The sequence below is a fragment of the Ananas comosus genome, linkage group 12 (genome assembly GCF_001540865.1).
Source record: "Ananas comosus cultivar F153 linkage group 12, ASM154086v1, whole genome shotgun sequence".
Taxonomy (NCBI): domain Eukaryota; kingdom Viridiplantae; phylum Streptophyta; class Magnoliopsida; order Poales; family Bromeliaceae; genus Ananas; species Ananas comosus.
In genome coordinates this window covers 3,264,654-3,285,417 of record NC_033632.1, presented here as the reverse complement: position 1 = coordinate 3,285,417, position 20,764 = coordinate 3,264,654, and the positions used below count along the sequence as shown (strand labels likewise).

The 20,764-nt window shown below is 34.8% G+C and overlaps 2 protein-coding genes across 4 annotated transcripts; one reads left to right on the top strand and one right to left on the bottom strand.

Annotated features, from left to right (window-relative positions):
- Positions 291–4,955, bottom strand: LOC109718868 (phosphatidate cytidylyltransferase, mitochondrial). 2 transcript variants are annotated; one of them, XM_020245323.1, is made up of 10 exons: positions 4,727–4,955; positions 4,463–4,519; positions 4,311–4,370; positions 4,174–4,242; positions 3,985–4,077; positions 3,224–3,328; positions 3,044–3,121; positions 2,759–2,884; positions 1,530–1,626; positions 291–1,088 (listed from the first exon to the last, which is right to left on the bottom strand). In XM_020245323.1, exons 1-10 carry the CDS (start codon positions 4,835–4,837, stop codon positions 895–897), a joined length of 990 nt encoding a protein of 329 aa, XP_020100912.1. In that variant the 5' UTR covers positions 4,838–4,955; the 3' UTR covers positions 291–894. The 2 variants fall into 2 exon arrangements, with proteins under 2 accessions (XP_020100912.1, XP_020100914.1); XM_020245325.1 differs by having other exon boundaries at positions 1,533–1,626; positions 4,727–4,953.
- LOC109718181 lies at positions 9,384–19,658 on the top strand. Of its 2 annotated transcripts, none has more exons than XM_020244234.1 (8): positions 9,384–9,932; positions 10,630–10,986; positions 11,710–11,969; positions 12,244–12,361; positions 12,789–13,160; positions 13,403–13,534; positions 16,503–16,631; positions 17,229–19,658. In XM_020244234.1, exons 1-8 carry the CDS (start codon positions 9,783–9,785, stop codon positions 19,284–19,286), a joined length of 3,576 nt encoding a protein of 1,191 aa, XP_020099823.1. In that variant the 5' UTR covers positions 9,384–9,782; the 3' UTR covers positions 19,287–19,658. The 2 variants fall into 2 exon arrangements, with proteins under 2 accessions (XP_020099823.1, XP_020099822.1); XM_020244233.1 differs by having other exon boundaries at positions 9,385–9,932; positions 12,220–12,361.

Sequence of the window (20,764 nt, the reverse complement as noted above, 5' to 3'; positions counted from 1 at the left end):
AAAACTTCTCTTTTAAACAAACACACATAATCCACCACTTAAGATTTATATGTACATTTCATTCTAATCAAATATTAATTCGAAATTTGACATCTATTTACTATTCATATCTCCATGCAAAATTAAAATGTGTTCACATATTCAATCATTTTCACTTTTTAACTGAAACCCCCTCAATTATACACCATTTTAATAGCCATTGCTACACAAAAATTTTAACTAAAAACTCTTGTTCCTCTTACACATTATTGAGTATTACACATTATTTTACACACCAAGTACTCACAATGTTATAACCATGCAACAAAAGAAGTAATTTTTTTACCATTTCACAACAGGATGATGCAATCCACAATGTTTCAGCAGAAGCTTAGTACACATCTTGTTGCAACAAAGGACAAACATTACGGAATCATGCTATTTTCCTGGACTTCATTTTACAACAAATGAGCAACTCAAACTATAGTCGAGCACGATAATCAAACTCGATATTAAAACGACAGTTTAGGACTAATTGGTTGGGCGCGAAAGAAGAGGAGCACTCGGGTTATTACCATTAATCAGCTAAGCATAGCCGAATCATCGATAACAATAACCCGTCAATGGATGTCTCAGTAAACCCTCTTCAGAGTACCACACTACCCCTCAATTTAACCCAGTATCCCAGTAATCTGAAAATCTGTCCGCCATTTCGTTTACTGCCATTAGTAGTATGCTTCATGCAATGTAAAACCAAACACAGAATTGACTGTGCTCTCGTCTGTTTCTCCCACGATCGCAGGTCAACCCAGGAATGAAAAAACAAAAAGGAAAAGAGAAATGAGAGGTCATCGCTTCAGAATTCATGCCCAAACCAAACCGAATGCACTTGAGAATACATCTTCAGGTTACAAATCACGATGTTCTAGACGTCCAAGCCTTTGATATCTTTTTCCCGAGATATCGAGCGGCATTTACTCCGCCTGCGGCAAGCACTCCGGATACCGCCTGCCTCACACTTGAGACCATAACAATCCGTCTCAGAGCTTTACGGACGCAGTTAGCGGCCTCCTCTTTCGAAGATACGATGATCTGGGGTGTTATTATTCCTACACAAGTAAATAAGTAAGCATGCATAAAAGACCTACCCTTTGACTTTTGCAAGTTTTGATTTTAGTTTATTCCATTAATTGAATTGGGGATTGTCAAATTTGGCAATGATTCCATCAAACTTAACGAGTCTGCCCACCTTTTAGCTTACACAACTGCGAATTCGGGTAACAATCGATGGCCAATAGCTTATGGAACTGTTGATTTTTTAATTGGATACTGAATTCGTTTGATTGGAATAACTCTCATCAAAATGAGTAAAAGTTGAGGGCTGTCAATCAATCAATCAATAAATAGATAAAAAAATAAAGCTGGGGGGTCTGTTGTGAATTGTTCTGTAGTTGAGGAAGCCTCCATAATTTTTATTAAATAAATATGATTGTATGGTTAGGAATCTGAATTTCCAATGGTTGAAGAATTTATCAGTAAGCAATACTTGCTACCTGTTTCATCTACTCTACACTTTCCTCCAATCTGTCTTTGGATTGTCGCTGGAAGCATAGAAACGAGGTAGTTAGTCGCAGATGAACCGCATTCCTGTCAATTAATTAATTATTAGCAAATTAGAGAACATCTAGAGAGAGGGAGGGGAGGGAGTCGGATTATATATCAGTAATATTATTCTTCATCAAGTAAAACAATTACATTGTTGTTCTAAATTAATAGTGAAAGCGAATGTTTCATTAATACATGCTAGTTGTCAAACCGCAAATAGTGCGACAAGAGAACTAAAGAAGGTAAAACAAGAGTGATAGTGAAAAGCAGATAGCCAATTTTCTCCTCATAATAAGAGAGATGAAAATTTTCAAACTGCTCTGTTAAGAGAGGACCACGCATAAAAGATGAGGAGTTTTATAAACTATCCACAAGGCCAAAAAAAATTATTCAACAGTAGTCCAAATAGCAAGACCCCTGTAGAAGATATCTTCTCTCTCCTTTTAGGCATTTTAGGTAAATAATTATGGAGACAAACAATTAGTATCTTATCGAAAGCTATGACAATTACTGATGACATATGTTTTGGCTAACCAGAATCCGCTTTTAACTACAAAAAGCTTATTGGACTTCTTTTTCAGAAGGGAAGAATGAAACCGTGCAATCCCTAACATACTATCTACAACACAAGGATCATGGGAGGCCCGGGGAGCAAAACGGGTATTCCTTGAGTGAACTCCAAACAACGTTCCGAAAATTTCTACTGTATTAATAGTTGACCCTTTTTGCACCCAAAGAAAAAGGACGACTAAAGCATGATACTCTATCTATTTTTGTAACTTAAGCCCACTTTTTAACTTTCAGAACAAAACCAAACCTCCACTACAGGACAATGATGCACAGCTTCAAAACTATGCAACCATAGGTTAAAAGAGTGCATATGGTCATGCAGTAAACAGGCAATTTGGTCCTAAAAAGTTCCAAACTGGGCTAAAGCCATAACGATGGAAGGTTTTCCGTTTCTGCATATTCCTAAAAGTTATCATTTTGCTTCTTCTTTTTTCTTTTCAAAGAAGACCTACATATTCAAGAAATTCTCATGTTTCTTTTTTTTCCCCAAAGAAAGGCCTATTTTGTTAAATTTGGCTGTTGCCAGCAAGGAATTCAATTATTCCATATTCTCCAAATTTATAAAAAGGGTAGCAAGACTTGAGAATGAGAGAATCAGAAGAACCTGCTTGAATGATTGCTGCTGACCGAGAGATGACATCTTCAGTAACCCATCACTTGCGTACTCTCGTAATAGTGGCCGATACATTGATTGGAATAAATTGAAACTTCCTTGGACTATCTTTTTCACCTGTTTTATTTCAGTAGCAAAAGACCATCAAAATAAGATTTAGATTAACGAAACTGTCACTACAAGAATAAAAGCTTTCGCATAGATTAACCACTTCAGCTAGAAGTCTGACCAAGTTAATTCAGAGCAGGTGAGGTACAACTACATTATTAGACTGACCTTATTTTTGTCTTCGGCAAACAGCATCCTCAGATCACCCATGTATGAGAGGCCACAAATTTTCGAATATAGATCTTCCTGCAGCATAAGAGATGTTCTAACATAAATTTAGCAGTGAAATATATACATAAACAGAAGAAAATAGGTGCACTGATTAGGAAATAAAACTTCTAGTCGAACCTCAGTAAATTCAGGTGGCAAAAGGAGAAGTGAAGCAGATGTTGCTGATTTTAAATTAATTACATTGACCTTTCTTATCTCCCAGTTATCAATAAGAACACGGACCTGCGCCGATTATTTAAAAGAATTACAATGCATGCCGGTTACTATTAGTCAAGAGCATCTTCAAGAAAAAGAACAAACAAGACAAATAAACAAGCATTAGAAACACCACACCTCTGTATGAAGTGTTAATTCAAGGATTTGAGTAGAAAATGTTTTAGGGTTGTGGAAATAGTCGTTCTCCTGGAAATGTCATCTTTATGACTACACAATTTAGGAGGAGTTATCTGGCATTCTTACTTTCAAACAAGGATTGACGTGTCAGCGGCACAGCACAGCAAGCCAACACGCCTCGGTACACTCCATTTTACATGTAGACACGGGCTTATTGGCACAGGCGGCACGTGCCAACCGTGCCAGACCATACTGACTGGCACGACAATCCTTGCTTTCTAAGAAGAAAATTTTACACAGCTAAATAATGTTTCTACACCTGAATAGAGAAATAAACAGAAATAAAGTTTGTTATTCGACACATACAATAGCATAGGAGTGTAGAAAGAGCAGTTGCGTGCGAGAAGCACGATTAAACAACCAATAGTGCTATTGTGCCTACTTTGTTAATCTCCCTAGTCTCAATGATCGAAACATTTACATGGTATAAACATCTCAATAACATGATCGAAACAACTAAACTCACACCTCAAGCAATGACATACAGGTTTCTGCAATCGGCCGCTCAGGTAGAACCTGTCCCAGGTCAATACATCCATCGCTAAATCATGCATCCGCACGACTCCATACTTTATCATCTACAAGCACAACAAATTCAAATTACACAAAAAAATATAACGAAAGAGAATTCATGCGTAGCAAAATTTAGATGAATTGCAGAAGTAGGGGGGAACCTTATCTCTCCACTCCACGAACGGATTGAAGTGCACTCCGGCGCCGACACCATCTGCAACCCTCGTAATCTGAAACGCACAAACGCTCAACCCAATTACATCAAAATCACACAAAAATGAGATCAAGAGAAACGAACCATTTCTGGGCCGAGATGAGCCATCCACTTGGAGTAGTGCTTCCTATTCCTCTCCAGATTCTTTAAAAAAGCAAAGATTAAAAAAGAGTAATGGGTTAGGAGAAACAAAAACGTAAAACGACATATAGCTCCAGGGAAAGCGAATTTCATACCTCGGAGTGCCATTGGACGGGATCTGCAACTCCCAGTATGTAGTCCACCATAGAAGTCTAAATTCATAATAATTCGTAGGAAAAAAGAAGAAAATCCAATTGAGAGAGAGAAAAAAAAAAAAAAAAGAAAAAAAGACATGCAAAATCGGAACAGAGCAATGAAAGAAGAGAAGAACAAAATTAAGAGAAAATTTGAGAAAAGAAGGGGGGCTTAAACCAAGCATGAGAATGCAGAAGAAATAGATGAATCGGGCACGTTTTTGCATGATCGTGGTTGTTGGGGAGGAGAGAGGAGCCATAAGCGCAGCAGAAGTCGACGGGAGGGAGGAGGTCCACCAGTGGGGCAGCCAGCACCGCCGCACTCCTCTCCGCCATCTCCGCCGTTGGACAGACGGACGAGACACGATCGTCCTTTTTCCTTTCACCAAAGGGCTGGCTGCCTGCCTGCGGGCCTACATGGCTGCTCTGTGGACCGGTCGAAGTGTCTTCGTTTTTTTTTTTTATTTTTTTATTTTCGTTTTATGGGTAAATTAAGTGCACCTAATGTTTTCATAATTTTCTATATTTAATTTAGGTTTAATTTCTAATATGTCCCTGCATATATATATATNTACCGCTGCATATATATATATATATATATATATATATATATATAGTAAATAACAAATATATTTTTATAAAATTTAACTTTCATATATTATTTCTATAAAAATCTTAATATTTTTAAATATGTCACTCTGCTTTGTTATTGTTGGAGAACTGTTTATATTTTTAATTTTGTCATAAAAATATATTCCTTTAAAAATCATAATAGTATAATATAAAGGGATAAAAATAAAAAAAAAACTAATCAGGATTAAGTATTTAATCTATGATTAACTAAATTTTTTTAGCGGATTCAAACGACATGAATATATTTGAAAATATTAGGACTTTTGTAAGAGACAAAAGTTGAACTTTGTAGCGGTATATTTGTTATTTACTATATTTGTAGTGACCTATATGAAATTATTATTTTTTTTATTTAGCGAATTTATTTAAATTATTTTTATTATGGAATCTAAGATGTGACGAAATCATCATTTTCTTAGTCAAATTAAAACTTCAATTTGAATAGAAGTATGTAAGTTTCTAATCATCTTCTAACTCAAAGTCAATAGTAAATTTGTGACTAAACTTATCATTTCTAAAATAAAATATACAATATTCATAATATCACAAAGCTAGGCCAAACAGTCCGTTACATCTAATCACGGGCTACCAAACAATTGATAGGCAGAAAAAAAAAAAAAAAAAGAGTTGAAAGGAAAATGCTACTCTGTTAGCTAATGAGGCGGTATAGATTATAATAATCAAATTATTGCAATCGACACAATATTAATTTTTTTATAAAAAATAAATAAAATATTTTTTTATCGTACTTTCTAACTGTAAGAACGGATTCTCACAATAATTTCAAAGGAAATCCTAAAAAATAACAAAAACACTGTAAATGCACTTTAGTCGGTATTTCCAATTATCTTTGCGTAAAAGAGTTGAGTTAATTCAAATTGTTTCAACTGAGTAGATAATTGAATTTTACTCTTCATAGAGACTAGAAATTCTAGTGTTTATTTCGACAAAAATATGAAAAAATTATGTAAAACAAATTTAGATGTTTACTTATTAGTTAAGAATATGTATTACTTATTAGTTAAGAATATGTAATTTTACTTTATCTATATGGCAAATCAAGTCGACGAAAAATTTGTTACATTCTTTTGATCAATTTAAGCTGTTGAAATTGCTGATTAGTGCTATGCATTTTGAATACTTAAAATGGTCATAAAATGGTCTAGGCCAATTCTTTTCTTTACTTCTTTTTAGTGAGTGTTTGCTAGTGTCAGACTTTTTGGAAACCTTTTGGAAACCCTTTTTTTCTTTTTTTCTTTTTTTTCTTTTTTTGCTAAAAACTTGCATGAAATTATTATTGACATTCATAGAAGGTGCAGGAACGACAAAAGCAGATAGAGATATTTTCGAGGACAAGATATCACTCCTCATGCTTGGATTGTACAAGGTAATTTTAGTTATGTAATCTTTTACCTTGAAAAAGGAAAATTATATTCAATCCATATAAATTTATTAGAAAAGGAAAATTGTAAAAAGTTTGGAAAGGTTGAGTAGAAATAGTCTACGGTGCTGTTGTCGTTAGGAGCGAGTATACCATATATCCTATCACGTGAGACTAGGGGTGGCAATCTAGCTCGCTGTTCGCAGGCCAGCTCGTGTTCGGCTCGAAATAAGCTCGAGATCGGCTCGCTCGTTTAGTAAACGAGCCGAACACGAGCTGGATTTTCCAGCTCGTTTAATAAACAAGCCGAACACGAGCTGGGGTCAGCTCGCTCGTGTTCTGCTCGATAACAGCTCGAATACATATATTTTATATTTATATAATTTATTTAATTTATATTTTTATATATAAATAAATAATTATATATAATATATATTTTTATTATTTAAATTTTAGCAAAATAAAAATATAAATGCGNCGAACACGAGCCAATCCCAGCTCGCTCGTGTTCCGCTCGTTTACACCCCTACGTGAGACTACTATTGTGTCACTTTTTATGTATTTATATTATCAGTAATTTTAAAATTATCCGTGAAAAAATACTCGACGAGTTAATATTATCAACAATTCTAAAATCACTCATAAAAAGATATGTGACATGTTAAACTATTGGATTCCTAGTGATAAGGCTAAGAATTGGATTGGAAAAATCCGTGTGCGAGAACTAATTAAAAAAAAATAACTGCAGGATAGAAGTGCAAGGAATCATCAGGCACATGATCGTACAAAGCATACCATTATAGTTTTTTTTTTTTTTCTTTTTCTTGGTGAAGAAGGATAATATTTTCATAGTTCACCCCGAATTACTTACAAACCTAAGCAAATTTAAATTTTTATATATTTTCTTCAAATTTTACGTTAATGCATAACCTATAACAAAATTATCTATTATTAGTTTGTATGCCCTAATAATTTCTAATACAGCATATAAATTACCCAAAATTATAACTTCCTAAAATAACTAAAAAACTTGATTTCTATAAAATTTTTACTTTTACGCATAAATTACACCCACCATGCTATGACATCTATAAACAATCTTGATTTCCCAATAATTTTACTAATGTGCAATGTTTTTACTTTGGGACTCCTTTTAATTCAAACCCTTATAATTTTCAATAGAACGATTGATACAAACTGATCATTTCCTCATCAACATATCCAATGGTTGAGATTATACGAGATTCGTTGGTACTTTTTTCATGAGCCCTTTATAAATCCTCTCTTTTTTATATCTCTCACACTTTCTCTTTTAGAATTTCTGTCTCTTCTACACCCTTTGATACCTTAACTATACTCGAAGCGATAATATGGAATGATCCCCTTCGGGATCGGCGGAGCCCTGTATACGAAGAGAGACCTCACCTACTTTGTGAAGTAGCCGAAGGTGGTACGGATCCAATGGCAGAGAAGGATCCTCAAGCAGAGGTTGATAGTGCTCCCCGCTTTGAACTAGTTCATCAGAACCTTGCTAAACTATCAATATTCTTTTTAAAAAATTTCAGAGATTTTGTTAATATAATTGATTCATCTTTGTTAAATGCTTAGTAGTATTTATCCACCACTAATCTCTCTCTCTATGGGTTGCTAAAGAATTTTTGTCAAATCTCACTCACGGTTCAAAATCACCTCAAATTAGTAGAAATTGGTATGGTGTCGCACTATTTTCTGTTGATTTCATTTTTGATCGATCTAATTTTCGATTCTATGGATTGGATCTTTGAGGTGGGGAACAAGACAACAGATGTCGTTGGGGAGTTTTTCACAAGTATTTTCACCAGAGGTTCGACATCATTTATTTGGTATTCTTATTGCTCATCTCTATAAGAAAAAATCTGTAAATTTTAGATATGACCTATGATTTATTTGTATGTATGATTGTTTACATTATTCATGTTTTATATTTACCGCTCAATTCTAAAAATTTTATATTTTACAAATGTGTATTTATTTTTTTTATAGTCTTGCAAATGTGTAATCATATAGATTATTGAGTGAACAAGATGAAAAAAAAGTCATCTTAGTAGTTTTTTATCAATTCCTGCGAATTATTAAAACTAATGTTTTTCATTTTATTGATGATGACAGAAAAAATAATTATTTTGATAATATCTATCCGTCACATCGTGCGGGTAACTACACTAGCTTATTTGTAAGCTTGATATTAATTGGAGCAATGTTACACCACAATGACGACATCACATGTACAGAGACTGTAATAATTTATGAAAACGCCCTCTTCAAAAGGATACAAAACGAATTTAAGAAGAAGATCATATAACCTTCCAGAAACAAGAAAAATAAAAAATAATACTGTATTACCTAACTTATCACTTGTTTGTGATCCGACTATCTAATTTGTTTTAAAAAATTAATTTTACTATCTTATTTTTGAATTTAGTTATTTTAAAATTTTAATAATTTTTAAATTTTAAAATTTATATATGTTATTTTATACTAACAGGAATAATTAGAATAAGTTCACGTGGTTATATTTCTATTATAACAAATAGTAAAGTTAAATTTAATAGAAAAGGAACTGTTAAATTATTTAAATCAAATCAAATAGATTAAAAGGCAGATACTAAAATTAATTTTTAAAAAAAATGCTAAATAGTTGGATCAAAATAAATTACAATTTATAATTTAACATGTTTTTAACTGTAATAAAATAACAACAGTTAAAAATAAAAAGTAAAAATATATATATTTTTTTGAAAAAAAAAGGAAAAGGGAGAGAGAGAGAGAGAAAGAGAGAGAGAGAGAGAGGGGCCGCGTAACTTCTTAACCCTTGCGCTCACATCTACAATAGCGGTCTTCGTGTAATAATCCGCTCTCTCTCTCTCTCTACAAGGAGACGCTAGAGACAGAGAGAGAAGCAAATCTCATCAACAAAACCACCATTCCCCTCCTCCACCTCCTCCCTTCTCTCTCCCCTCATCGGCGAATCCGATCACCTCCCTACATCGGTGATCGTCCCCCGATCCCCCTCTCGCTCGCACTCCGATCCGAATCCGAGGGCCCTCCGATCGCCGCTCGGATCGCCTCCTCCGCCGCCGCCGCCGCCGCCGCCGCCGACGACGACGACGATCGCTGCCGATCCGGAGCGGTTCCGATCCTCCGCCGCTGTGTATGGAAAGCCGGAGACGGGAGCGATCGCCGATTCGCTGCTGAGGGAGTGGCGGAGGGGAGGGGAGAGGAAACGAGATGCCCGGGCTTTTGCAGAGGACCGCGCAATTAGGCGGCGCTCCGGCGACTCACTCTGCCGCCTCCGCCTCCGTCGCCTGCGGATCCGGCTCCGCTTGCGGAATCTGGTCGCGAAGCCGGGAGGAGATTACCTTCGATCGGCTCCAGAAGGTATCCGCCTCCGATTTCGATCCATCCGCCGTTGGATTCGTTTCCTTTTGCTCGATGGATCTGTTTTGTGCTCGGTTATCGCTCTTCGATCCTGAATTTGATGTTGAAGCGATCAAAACGCCTTTGCATTGGTCATCGAATCTTTTCAGTATAGAAATCTGGAAATAACTTCAATTTTGTGCTCGGTTCTCTGTTTCCTTTAAGTTCATACTTTCGTATCTAGAGTGTGTAAAAATTGGGATCCAATCATCTACCTGACGTAAGGTGATGCTTCTCTGTCGCGTTCTTCATTCTGTTTAAATTTGTACTAGAACTCACTGAGAAGCATTGTGTGGTTATTAGATTAATCTTCCAATAATAACTTGTAAAATGTCAACTGTGCTTGCTGTATAGGATCCGGGAAATGGATTTTAGTTTCATCATGGACCTTTCTCTATCCAATTCAAGTAGAAATGTGTTGTTTACTTGATAGCATAGTGTATAAATCAGATCATTTTGGAATAGATTAGTTTTCCAAATGACTGTTAAATGCAAGCTGCGGTATCTGAATAGGATCATCAAAATGGATATTACTGTGATGGTGAATTTTTAAACAATTAATTCGAGTAGAATTGTGTTTTTCTATACATTATACATTCGGATGGTTGAATATATGTGAAAACTAACCTTATTTGGATTGTGGATGCATGTGATTCAGTTTTGGAGCGAGTTGCCGGTACAGGCTCGGCAGGAGCTGCTAAGGATAGATAAACAGACCTTATTTGAGCAAGCTCGGAAGAATCTATACTGTTCCAGATGCAATGGTTTGCTATTGGAGAGCTTCACACAGATTGTCCTTTATGGGAAGTCATTGCAGCAGGAAGGCTTGGGCATGCATCTTCCTAGCACAACAGGGACGTCCGACAGCCATTTAAAGGTTGGGGAGCTTGATGACGTGCAGGAGCAGCAGGACCCGTCAGTCCATCCCTGGGGAGGGCTGACAACAACTAGGGATGGAATACTGTCACTTCTTGACTGCTTCATAACTGCAAAGTCGCTTAGGACACTCCAGAACGTAAGTGGTATAGAAGGAAATGAGGTTTACCATGTTCATGTTGGCATGATGTGGTCACCATTCCCTTTTTTCGTTTTTCTTTTTTAAGCCAAAACTCAAAAACTCTGTGATTGAATGGATTCTAGGATGGACTTCGCTATTCTTTTTATGGCATTCAGTCATATAGATTTTGAGTTTAAAAGAACTAAACATAACCAAAAAAATTCTCGACCTTTTTTACTTTTTCTTGTTTTTAATTTGTTTAGTAGTTTTTATACTTTAAAATAAATCAGCTTTCTCTTACATACCTTTAGGTTTTCTATTTCTTCATAGTTTTACCCTTTTCTATTATATAAGAATCTTTTTTGTTAACATCTCCATTTTTTTTTTTAATTCGGGCCTGTTTGGTCCATTTTGTAGGGCGCCATATACTTTGGTGAAGCGCTATTGGACTAGTGCCATTAGGAGAAGCACCATATTAAAATATCCTCAAAACTTCTCTCTATAATGAAAGTGGAAACTCCAAATTTGTGCTTGCTTTTGGTGCTTGGAATTTCATTTTGGCTTCCTGCATTAGCACTCGTTTGTTTGCCAAACACTATTAGAGGTGGCTATAGCTGAAGTAGTAGTAGAAGCAGTGCTAAGCAAGCATTTAGTTCCGATACCTTTTTGCATAGCATTTTTTGTTTTAATTGTCCTTTTTGAATTACAATTTCATTTCCATTCTGTATATTATCTGTCTAGGTATTTGACAACGCACGAGTGAGGGAACGCGAAAGGGAGTTGCTTTATCCTGATGCCTGTGGTGGGGGAGGCAGAGGATGGATTAGCCAAGGCATTGCTAATTATGGCAGAGTGCACGGAACTCGAGAAACCTGTGCTTTGCACACGGCTAGGCTTTCCTGTGATACATTGGTGGATTTCTGGTCTGCACTTGGTGAAGAAACTAGATCGTCTCTCTTACAGATGAAGGAGGAGGATTTTATAGAAAGACTTATGTACAGGTGAGCACTTTGTTGCCACTTCTTGGTTGCAGTGTTTAGTAATAAACAAACAGATAGGAAAATTACAGCTTTAATCTGTAGGCTATGTCAGTAATATCAACATCGTAGTTGATAGTGCCAATCACATTGACAAAATTTAGTTCTGAAAATTAAAATTCTTATGATTGTTTAAAATGGATGGATGGTTTCTCTTTAACTGTCTAACTAGTTAGGTAGCTAAACTGTTTTGCATTTAATTCTCATGTCACAGGTTTGACAGCAAGAGATTTTGCAGAGATTGCAGAAGGAATGTCATCCGGGAATTCAAGGAGCTGAAGGAACTAAAGCGCATGCGACGGGAACCTCGCTGCACTAGTTGGTTCTGTGTGGCAGATACGGCTTTCCAATACGAGGTGTTTGCCTTTTCTAGATTTTCTGGAGATTACATTGTGATTTCTACACTTACAGCAAATAATTATAGGAAATTTTGTATTATAAAGCGAATGGATGCACCTGTACTATCTCGATATTGTAACTTTGTCCCTGATCTTAACCCTTAGTCCCTGACTATTCTCATATGTCGCAATTATGTAACTTCTACCTATTCTAAACTTGTTTAAAGTATACTAATACAAGTCATTTTGAAAAAGCAATAAAATAGTCGTGTTTATGGAAAAACTTAGAATTAAAAAAAGATCAAGGATGGAATTGCAATACATGAGAAAGTTCGGGGACTTAAAAGGGTTTAATTGAATTTAAGGCCATAGCTACAATATTGGGATATTACAAGGACTATCCATGCATCTACTAGAAGTTGCAACTTATTGTTTATGATTCCAGGTATCTGAAGACACTGTCCGAGCTGACTGGCACCAGTGCTTTCCCGATACAGTAGGGATATATCACCATTTCGAATGGGCTATTGGAACAGCAGAGGGCAAATGTGATATTCTGGACTTCGAAGATGTTGGCATGAATGGCGATGTTGAAATTAGTGGACTCGATCTAGGTGGTTTAAGCGCTTGCTTTATCACTCTGAGAGCTTGGAAGCTCGATGGTCGTTACACTGAGCTTCGTGTAAAGGCACATGCATTGAAGGGACAACCATGTGTTCATCGTAGGATGATAGTAGGTGATGGTTTTGTGACAATAACGAAGGGTGAAAGTATAAGAAGGTTCTTTGAGCATGCTGAAGAAGCTGAGGAAGAAGATGTAAGTGTAATGTGAACCTACTGATTAATTCTCTTTGGGCAGAAATGTCTAGGATAAAATGTATAGTCAATCCCAACTATAGGCCATTTGGAAACAGGTCTCTGAACTTTATTCTTTTTGGGTTTGACTGACCTATATCCAAATGACATACTGTTTGTTGGGAGAGTGGGAAGGGGTCCATACATTTTCTGCCGAACTTCTATTATATTGGTAATACGATGAGTATGATGTGGCAAAAACAGGATGATGATTCCATGGACAAAGATGAAAATGATCTTGATGGTGATGGTTCCCGTCCACAAAAGCATGCCAAGAGCCCTGAACTTGCTAGAGAGTTTCTTTTGGATGCTGCAACAGTTATCTTTAAAGAGCAGGTACTCTTATAGCACAAAAGATTATCTATATTTCACACATTTCCACATACATTTTTTAATTTCATTGCAGAAGTTTGCTGTTTTTCACTTTCCGACTGCAGATTTCTTTCACATCTGTCAATTCTTCTAGTCTGCTATTACTGCAGCACACCTTTGTACCTAAAATTTAAGTCTTGCATGTATTTCCATATCCTACTTTGCATATGCTTTGGTGTTCACTTGTAACGTCTGATCTATGCCTTTTAGCCTTCATTTTTACAGAAATTACTATTTCTAGTCATCAGCATAAATTGGGATAGATATTGGATTCCTTCTTGTCAAAGCCTTATCTTATTTTATTTGCATGAGCAACTTCTGAAAGTTGTTTTAAGCTGTAGGAACTTGTTAGCTTAGCTTGTTAATCTGATTATTTCCTAGCCTTTTGGATTAACTTAAATTGAGCTAATCTTATTCTTTCCCAGCCTTTTGGATTAACTTAATTGAAACTAGTTCATTTTAGTGAACTTCGTCATTCATGTTGGACTATGCAACTTCTTTTATGTGATAATCAGTTGGCTTATATAAACAAGACGTTGAAAAACATTTACTTGATGCTTGTGTACTTAATTCCACCTACTATAATTGTTAATCTCTTTGCTGGTACTTCAATATTAAGAGACTACATTGCCATTTCGGTGCATGCTGATCGCACGAAGTTGGATTTGTGAATCATTATTCTCTTTTGCTAACATCAGTACTGGATATCGCTTTGGTACTCAAAGTTGAACATTTTATGTGGGATTGTTTAACTGCTATTTTGTCTGATGATTATGGCGGTGTTTGGCCTAGTTTTTAAAAAGCGCTTTTAGGTTGAAAAGTGATTTTCGGTCCAATAGAGTGTTTGGCAACTTCATTTTTAAAATCTGATTCTGCTTCTCAGAATCAGAAAACTGATTTTGAAAGTCCTAGAATCAGAAGCAGAAAAAAGCTGCTTCTTGAAATCTGTTCTGATCTTGGACTCAAACTTCAAATTTTTATTTTAATTTTAAATTCAATGTTTAATTTTCACATTCATTTTTGAATTTTTAAATTTTAACTTTTAAAATTTAAAATTTGAAAAATAGATTTCAAACTTTAAATTTTAAATTTTAATTTTAAATTTCAAATTTCAAATTTTAGATTTTAAATATTCAAATTTAAGATAAATTTTAAATATTCAAATTTAAATTTTAAATTTTAAATTTTAAATATTCAAATTTTAAATTTTAAATTTCATAATTATTTTAAATTTTAAAATTTAAATTTTAAATATTAGATTTAAACTTTGAAATTTAAAATTTAAATTTATATTTTTAAATATTAAAATTTTATATTTTAAATTTCATAATTATTTATATTTTAAAAATATAATTTTAAATTTCAAATTTTATATTTTATATTTTATATTTTATATTTTATATTTTATATTTAAACTTTGAAATTTAAAATTTAAATTTAAATTTTTAAATGTTAAAATTTTATATTTTAAAATTCAATATTATTTATATTTTTAAATTTAAATTTATATTTTCAATTTTCAATTTTTATATTTTATATTTTATATTTCATAATTATTTTAAATTTTAAATTTTGAATTTTTAAAATTTAAAATTTAAAATTTAAAATTATTTTTTGAATTAAAATATCAAAATTTTAAATTTTGTACAATTTTGAAATTTAAAAATTTTAATTTTAGTTCAAATTTAAATTTAGATTTTAAATTATAAAATAAAATTTAATAAAAATATTAATTTATGCAAACAACAAAAAAATTTTGCCAAACATCTTTTCAAAATCTATTCAGAAAAATCACTTTTTTCTAAACTCAGCCAAACGCTCTACAGCTTTTAACCAAAAATCACTTTTTCAAAAATCACTTTTTCAAAAGCTAGGCCAAACGGGCTTTATCAATGAAATGGAGCAAACCAGTTGCTTTCTAAGCTTATGAAGCTTAAAAAGATTAGTCATTCTTCTAACTGGGGCATTCGGTGTTTGGCTGTGTTTAAATAAGTAAAATTAATGTCAGGAGAACAAATGCTGCCTGAAATACTTCAACTCATAAAACTTAACCTGCAATGCTTTGATGCCTGAAAATTGTCACCACTGTCAATCGATTAATTTGAGCATGCATTTTCCAGAGGGCCAAAAATGCATTTGAGTATTGCATTTTCCAGACTCCTATATTGGATAGATTAGGGACTATGCATGGGTATATAGAACCAACGCTCGAGAATGAGTAATATAGGCTTTAACATTTTGAGCCAGTGGTTCAGGCCCAATAAGTTACTAATACTACTTGGCTTGTTGGGTTAATTTTGTACATTTTCTGCCCGAAAAACCTAATCTGCAATGAGAGTAGCATGGAACCGAAGGATCCAAAAAGCATATATTGTTTTCCTAGTCATTATCCATTTCCTTGAGAATATGGCTGAAGGTTAGAGATGCTTGGAATATGCTATCCGAGTTTGATCCTCACTTGTCTTGACCGTAGTAAATAGCTGGTTGAAGAAACAAATGCTAAAGCTAAATACTGCTATGGAGCTTTCTTAATGTAGCATGGAGATCTACAGCTGACGCCATATTAATGGGACAACACTTGGACTATGAATTAACCATATTGCAAGATACTTTAAGAGGTCTAAAGACATTTTATATTTGCGAATTGCGACCAACTCAAATGCTATTTAGGGGGCCATAATACTCATATTCTTATTTCTTTTATCTTTAGACTGATTCTGTTGAGATACTTAAATTAGTTGTGGACAATCTTCATCTTAGGAGCATTTGTTACCTTTTGGTATACCTGATTGAAATTTTAGGTTTTAACTTTGCTGATTATGCCGAAAACATTAAGCACTAGCTAGTAACTCAGGCTAAAGTAGATCAATAACAAGTATGATATCTGTTTTATTTCAATTATACTCTTAAGTTAATTATGAGCTTTTTCCAGGTAGAAAAGGCCTTCAGAGAAGGAACAGCTCGACAAAATGCACACTGTATATTTGTTTCACTGGCCTTACAGTTGCTGGAAGACCGTGTACATGTCGCGTGCAAAGAAATTATCACATTAGAAAAACAGGTATATTAGATATTTATATTTTCCTTTCACTTACCTGCTGGAAATAAAAGTGCTATATCGTAACATAAAGGCCAACTTACAAAAGCTATCACCGCACTTTTTAACCTTGCATCTTACTCTGTCTCAAATAGGTCCAAACTTTGAAATGATAATTGAAATCGGATGTGAAATTTTGAATAAACCAGCTGGCTGGTAGCATTGGCTTGTCAAAAAAATTACAGAAATTGAAGGTGCTTGATAAACTGCTAATTTAGGTAGTCCTAATAAATGAGTAGGGCCTTTTAATTTCTTTATTGGTTCCGATCTATTATATATATCGTGGCATAGATTTATGTTCAAATACAGAACCCACGCTGTATGCTAACTCACCTCCGTGAAATCTTACATCTGAATTGAATAGTTATCTCGAATTTTTCTACCTATTTGAGTCAAGAGTAAATACAAGACTGAAAACAACTTACAATTGAAAAGGAGGAAAAAGGACAACTGTAGTTTTTGTAACTCATTCTAATAAATAAGATGAACTACATCAAGCAAATGAAGTGTTAGCTTTATCACATCCATTTCGAATATCTATAACCTCAAATCGACTCGCAGACCAAGCTCCTTGAGGAAGAGGAGAAAGAAAAGCGTGAGGAAGAAGAGCGCAAGGAGAGGAGGAGGATGAAGGAGAGAGAAAAGAAGCTTAGAAGAAAAGAGAGGCTGAAAGAAAAGGAGAAGGAGAGAGAACTAAAGCTTACTGATTCGAAATCATCTAATGGCGTGTGCCCAACATCTTTTAATGAGTCGCCCACCAGTACACATGATGATTCACCTAACACTCCCGACTCCACAGATTCAGTTAGTGAACATGGTGATGCTATAAATTACATTATGGATGAACAATCACCAGAAAGGAACCTAAAGAATGACTCTTTGAATCACCAATATTCCATTGAACGGGAATTTACTGCTGCTAGAGATGGAAACAGCTCTTTTATTGTTGAGCAATCAAAATCGTCAAGGCGAAAACTGAGATTCAGGAAAGAGTCAATGCAAGATCAAACTTCCAATTGGTACGACAAGATCATTCAGGACAATGAACCCGAACTGAACGCACGAACAAGTGCGTCTTCTAGAAGCATGAGTGGTATGCACAAGCTGTCGAGAGAAAGAGTTTTAAGGAACAACACCAGAAATTGTAACACAATGAAGTTTAGTGACAAGTTTCACTGCTCAAACAGCAGAATGCGAGATCGATACCAAGACTTCCATTCATGTAACTGCAATCATCAGGGAGACTACAGAATAAAGGCTGCAAATACAACAGTATGCGCATTGGATGGACAGAGACCGTTCTACCGCACTATAAAATACAGCAATAATGGTTGTTATCCACCAGACAAAGGAAGCTATGTTGGTAGCTCACCTAACAAAATTTTTCACACGAAGCAGGTGTGGGAGAAGTGTTCTAGAAAAAGTACAGATGTTGCTTCGGAGACTTGTGCCAAAAATGATCAGTCCGAGGTAGTTGGAAATACTAAGGGTTGTAATGGATCGGAGGAAGAACATTCTAGAAATTCTGAGAATTTGGATGCTTTGAACAATGACCTAGTTCTTGAGGACAATGCTTACCAGAGTAGGCTTGTTGTGGTAACAAAATCAGATTGCTATTCAAAGGATGGTGTGGAGAAGGAAATTGACTCTTTCACGATCAAGTCCAATTTTCCTTTGGATAATATATCTGATCCGAGCAGCACAAGCTCATCAAGTGCTCAAAATAATGAATCATCTTCAACTTCAGATTCAGAGGATGCTAGCCAACAGTCTGATGGGAGAGACACGTCGGCATGCTTTAGCATTGGTTTTTCTAAATTCCCAGATGAAACCGTAGAAAGAAATAGCATTGATAAAGGAAGGTCTCCACCAGAAAGTTCAATAAAAGCTCTTCACAGTTCAAATAATGGTCGTCTTGGTTCGGATATGTCCCCAACCCGGCAAAACATGCCACCGATGCGTAACCAAAATGTGCATATGCCCATTTTCCCTTCTCCGCATATGGGATATTATAGTAAACCTGCCGCTCCTTGGGCAACAAATGGGCTTTTGCCTTTTGCCCAGCCTGACCACTTTGCTATCCCTACTCCGGTTGGGTATCCCGGTTTCTCCATTCACTACAACAGTCTACAACCCTCAGCAGCTTCTCCCTTTGGTGGGACACAATATCCCGTATACCACAACGGCAGTAAAGTAACTCCTACCTTGAAGGAACAATACAAATACGCTGACTCGTGTGGAAGTCAACAGGTTGTTAGCCCTATAGCCGAGCCGATCGGCAGTAGGCGCCCTCTTGAAAGTTCATTTCCAAAGAGACAGATCCCTTCAAGACCACATTCGGCAGAACAAAGCGGCGGCTTGGGAAGTGCTTCTCCGGAGACTGCTTCTGAACTGCACAGTGACAGCCCGTCCTTCTCTTTGTTTCACTTTGGCGGCCCTATGGCGGGTCTCTCAGCGGGATTAGTGTTGAACCCCCTATCATCTAAAGAAGAGATATCTGGAGGATTAGTCTCTCAGTCGCCTATAACGAAAGCTAATAGTTGTTCAAAAGAAGAGACAAATGTGGAAGAATACAGATTGTTTTCTTCTAGAAACGGGGCTACATTTTCCTTTTTCTAGATTACTTCAAGACCATGCCTGCTCTCTCTACTTCCGCTGTAAAAGTGCAACCATTCGTACTCGGTAAATGGAGGAAATAATTGCTCGTGAAGTTTTTAGTAAGTTTTTCCTTGATTGCTCTTTCCAATTTGTGCTATATTTTTTTCGGATTGTAGAAAGGAAATTGCGAGTGATATAGATTGTTGTCTTGTTTTTGTTTTTCCTTAATGAGATAAATTTTTCTAGTTTGGAAATTTTATTTGGTAATCTTTGCTTGGACATTCACTGCATCCTAAGCCATATTTTTGGGCCCAAGCTTTTGTGAGGAACTAGCTGTCATATAATAATACATAAAAAGCAGGAGTGAAATAAAATCTATCATGTTTTGTTTTAGATTGGAGAGTACAATCATTAATGAGATTTTATTATTATTTTTTTATTGATGATATATTATTTTTCATGCTGAATAAGTAGTTACCATGCATCTTGATTTCAAAATGCATGATTATTGTGAAGTGTGTGTGTGTGTGTGTGTGTGTGTGTGTGTGTGTATTTTTGGCTGCTTCCAGAAGCAGCAATCGAGCGTTATTTAAGTAAACATTCCGAAACTTCTGCTTTTCTGGGAATTCGAAATGAGCATCTTGGTCTTAACAGTTAAAGCTCTACTGGGAAATTGAAATGAGCATCCTGATCTCGACAGCTACGAGGGACATTCTACATCCCTCTGTCAAAAATAATCGATACCTTTGTTGGGTACCCTCTGTTTTGAGAGATTTGTTAAAATTGATTGATCTACTAGCTATTAATTTGGAATGTCATGATTTGGATTTAGTTTTTAAAAATCTGAATCTGGACCACGAAAGCCACATCCGAACTAGACGGATTTTGAAAATCTATATTCAAAATGGTATTCAATTAAAAATTTAAAACCCGAAACAATTTTCTTTTCTATTATATTTCAAAATATATTATATTAAAATTTATTTAAGTTTTTAAAATATAAATTTAAATATAATATATATATATATAAAAACACGTATTTCAAATTTGGATTTGTCGACAGACTCATTTTTTGGCGGGAAAAAAAATTGTTTTCTCTTTCCTTACGTAAAATAAATAACGTAATGAAACAAACTTTTAATTTCTACTTATCTCTAAAATAGAAAAAAAAATATACTTATCCAAATTTTTGCCAACCGAAAGATATCTACTGTGAATCTATATTTTAATTAAAAATTTATTTAATTTTTTTAACTCTAAAATAGAAAAGAAATTTATGCTTATCCAAATTTTTGCCAGAATATCTACTGTAAATCTATATTTCAATTCAAAATATAAAATTAATTTAAAATTTAAAATTTTGGGACTATCTATATATTACAATGGAAATAATTTAAAAGATAGATTGGTTGATAAATTTGTAAATCATATTTTTGAATTAATATGATATACAAATTTATGATCAATTTGTAAAAAATTATCTCAAATAAGAACAAACG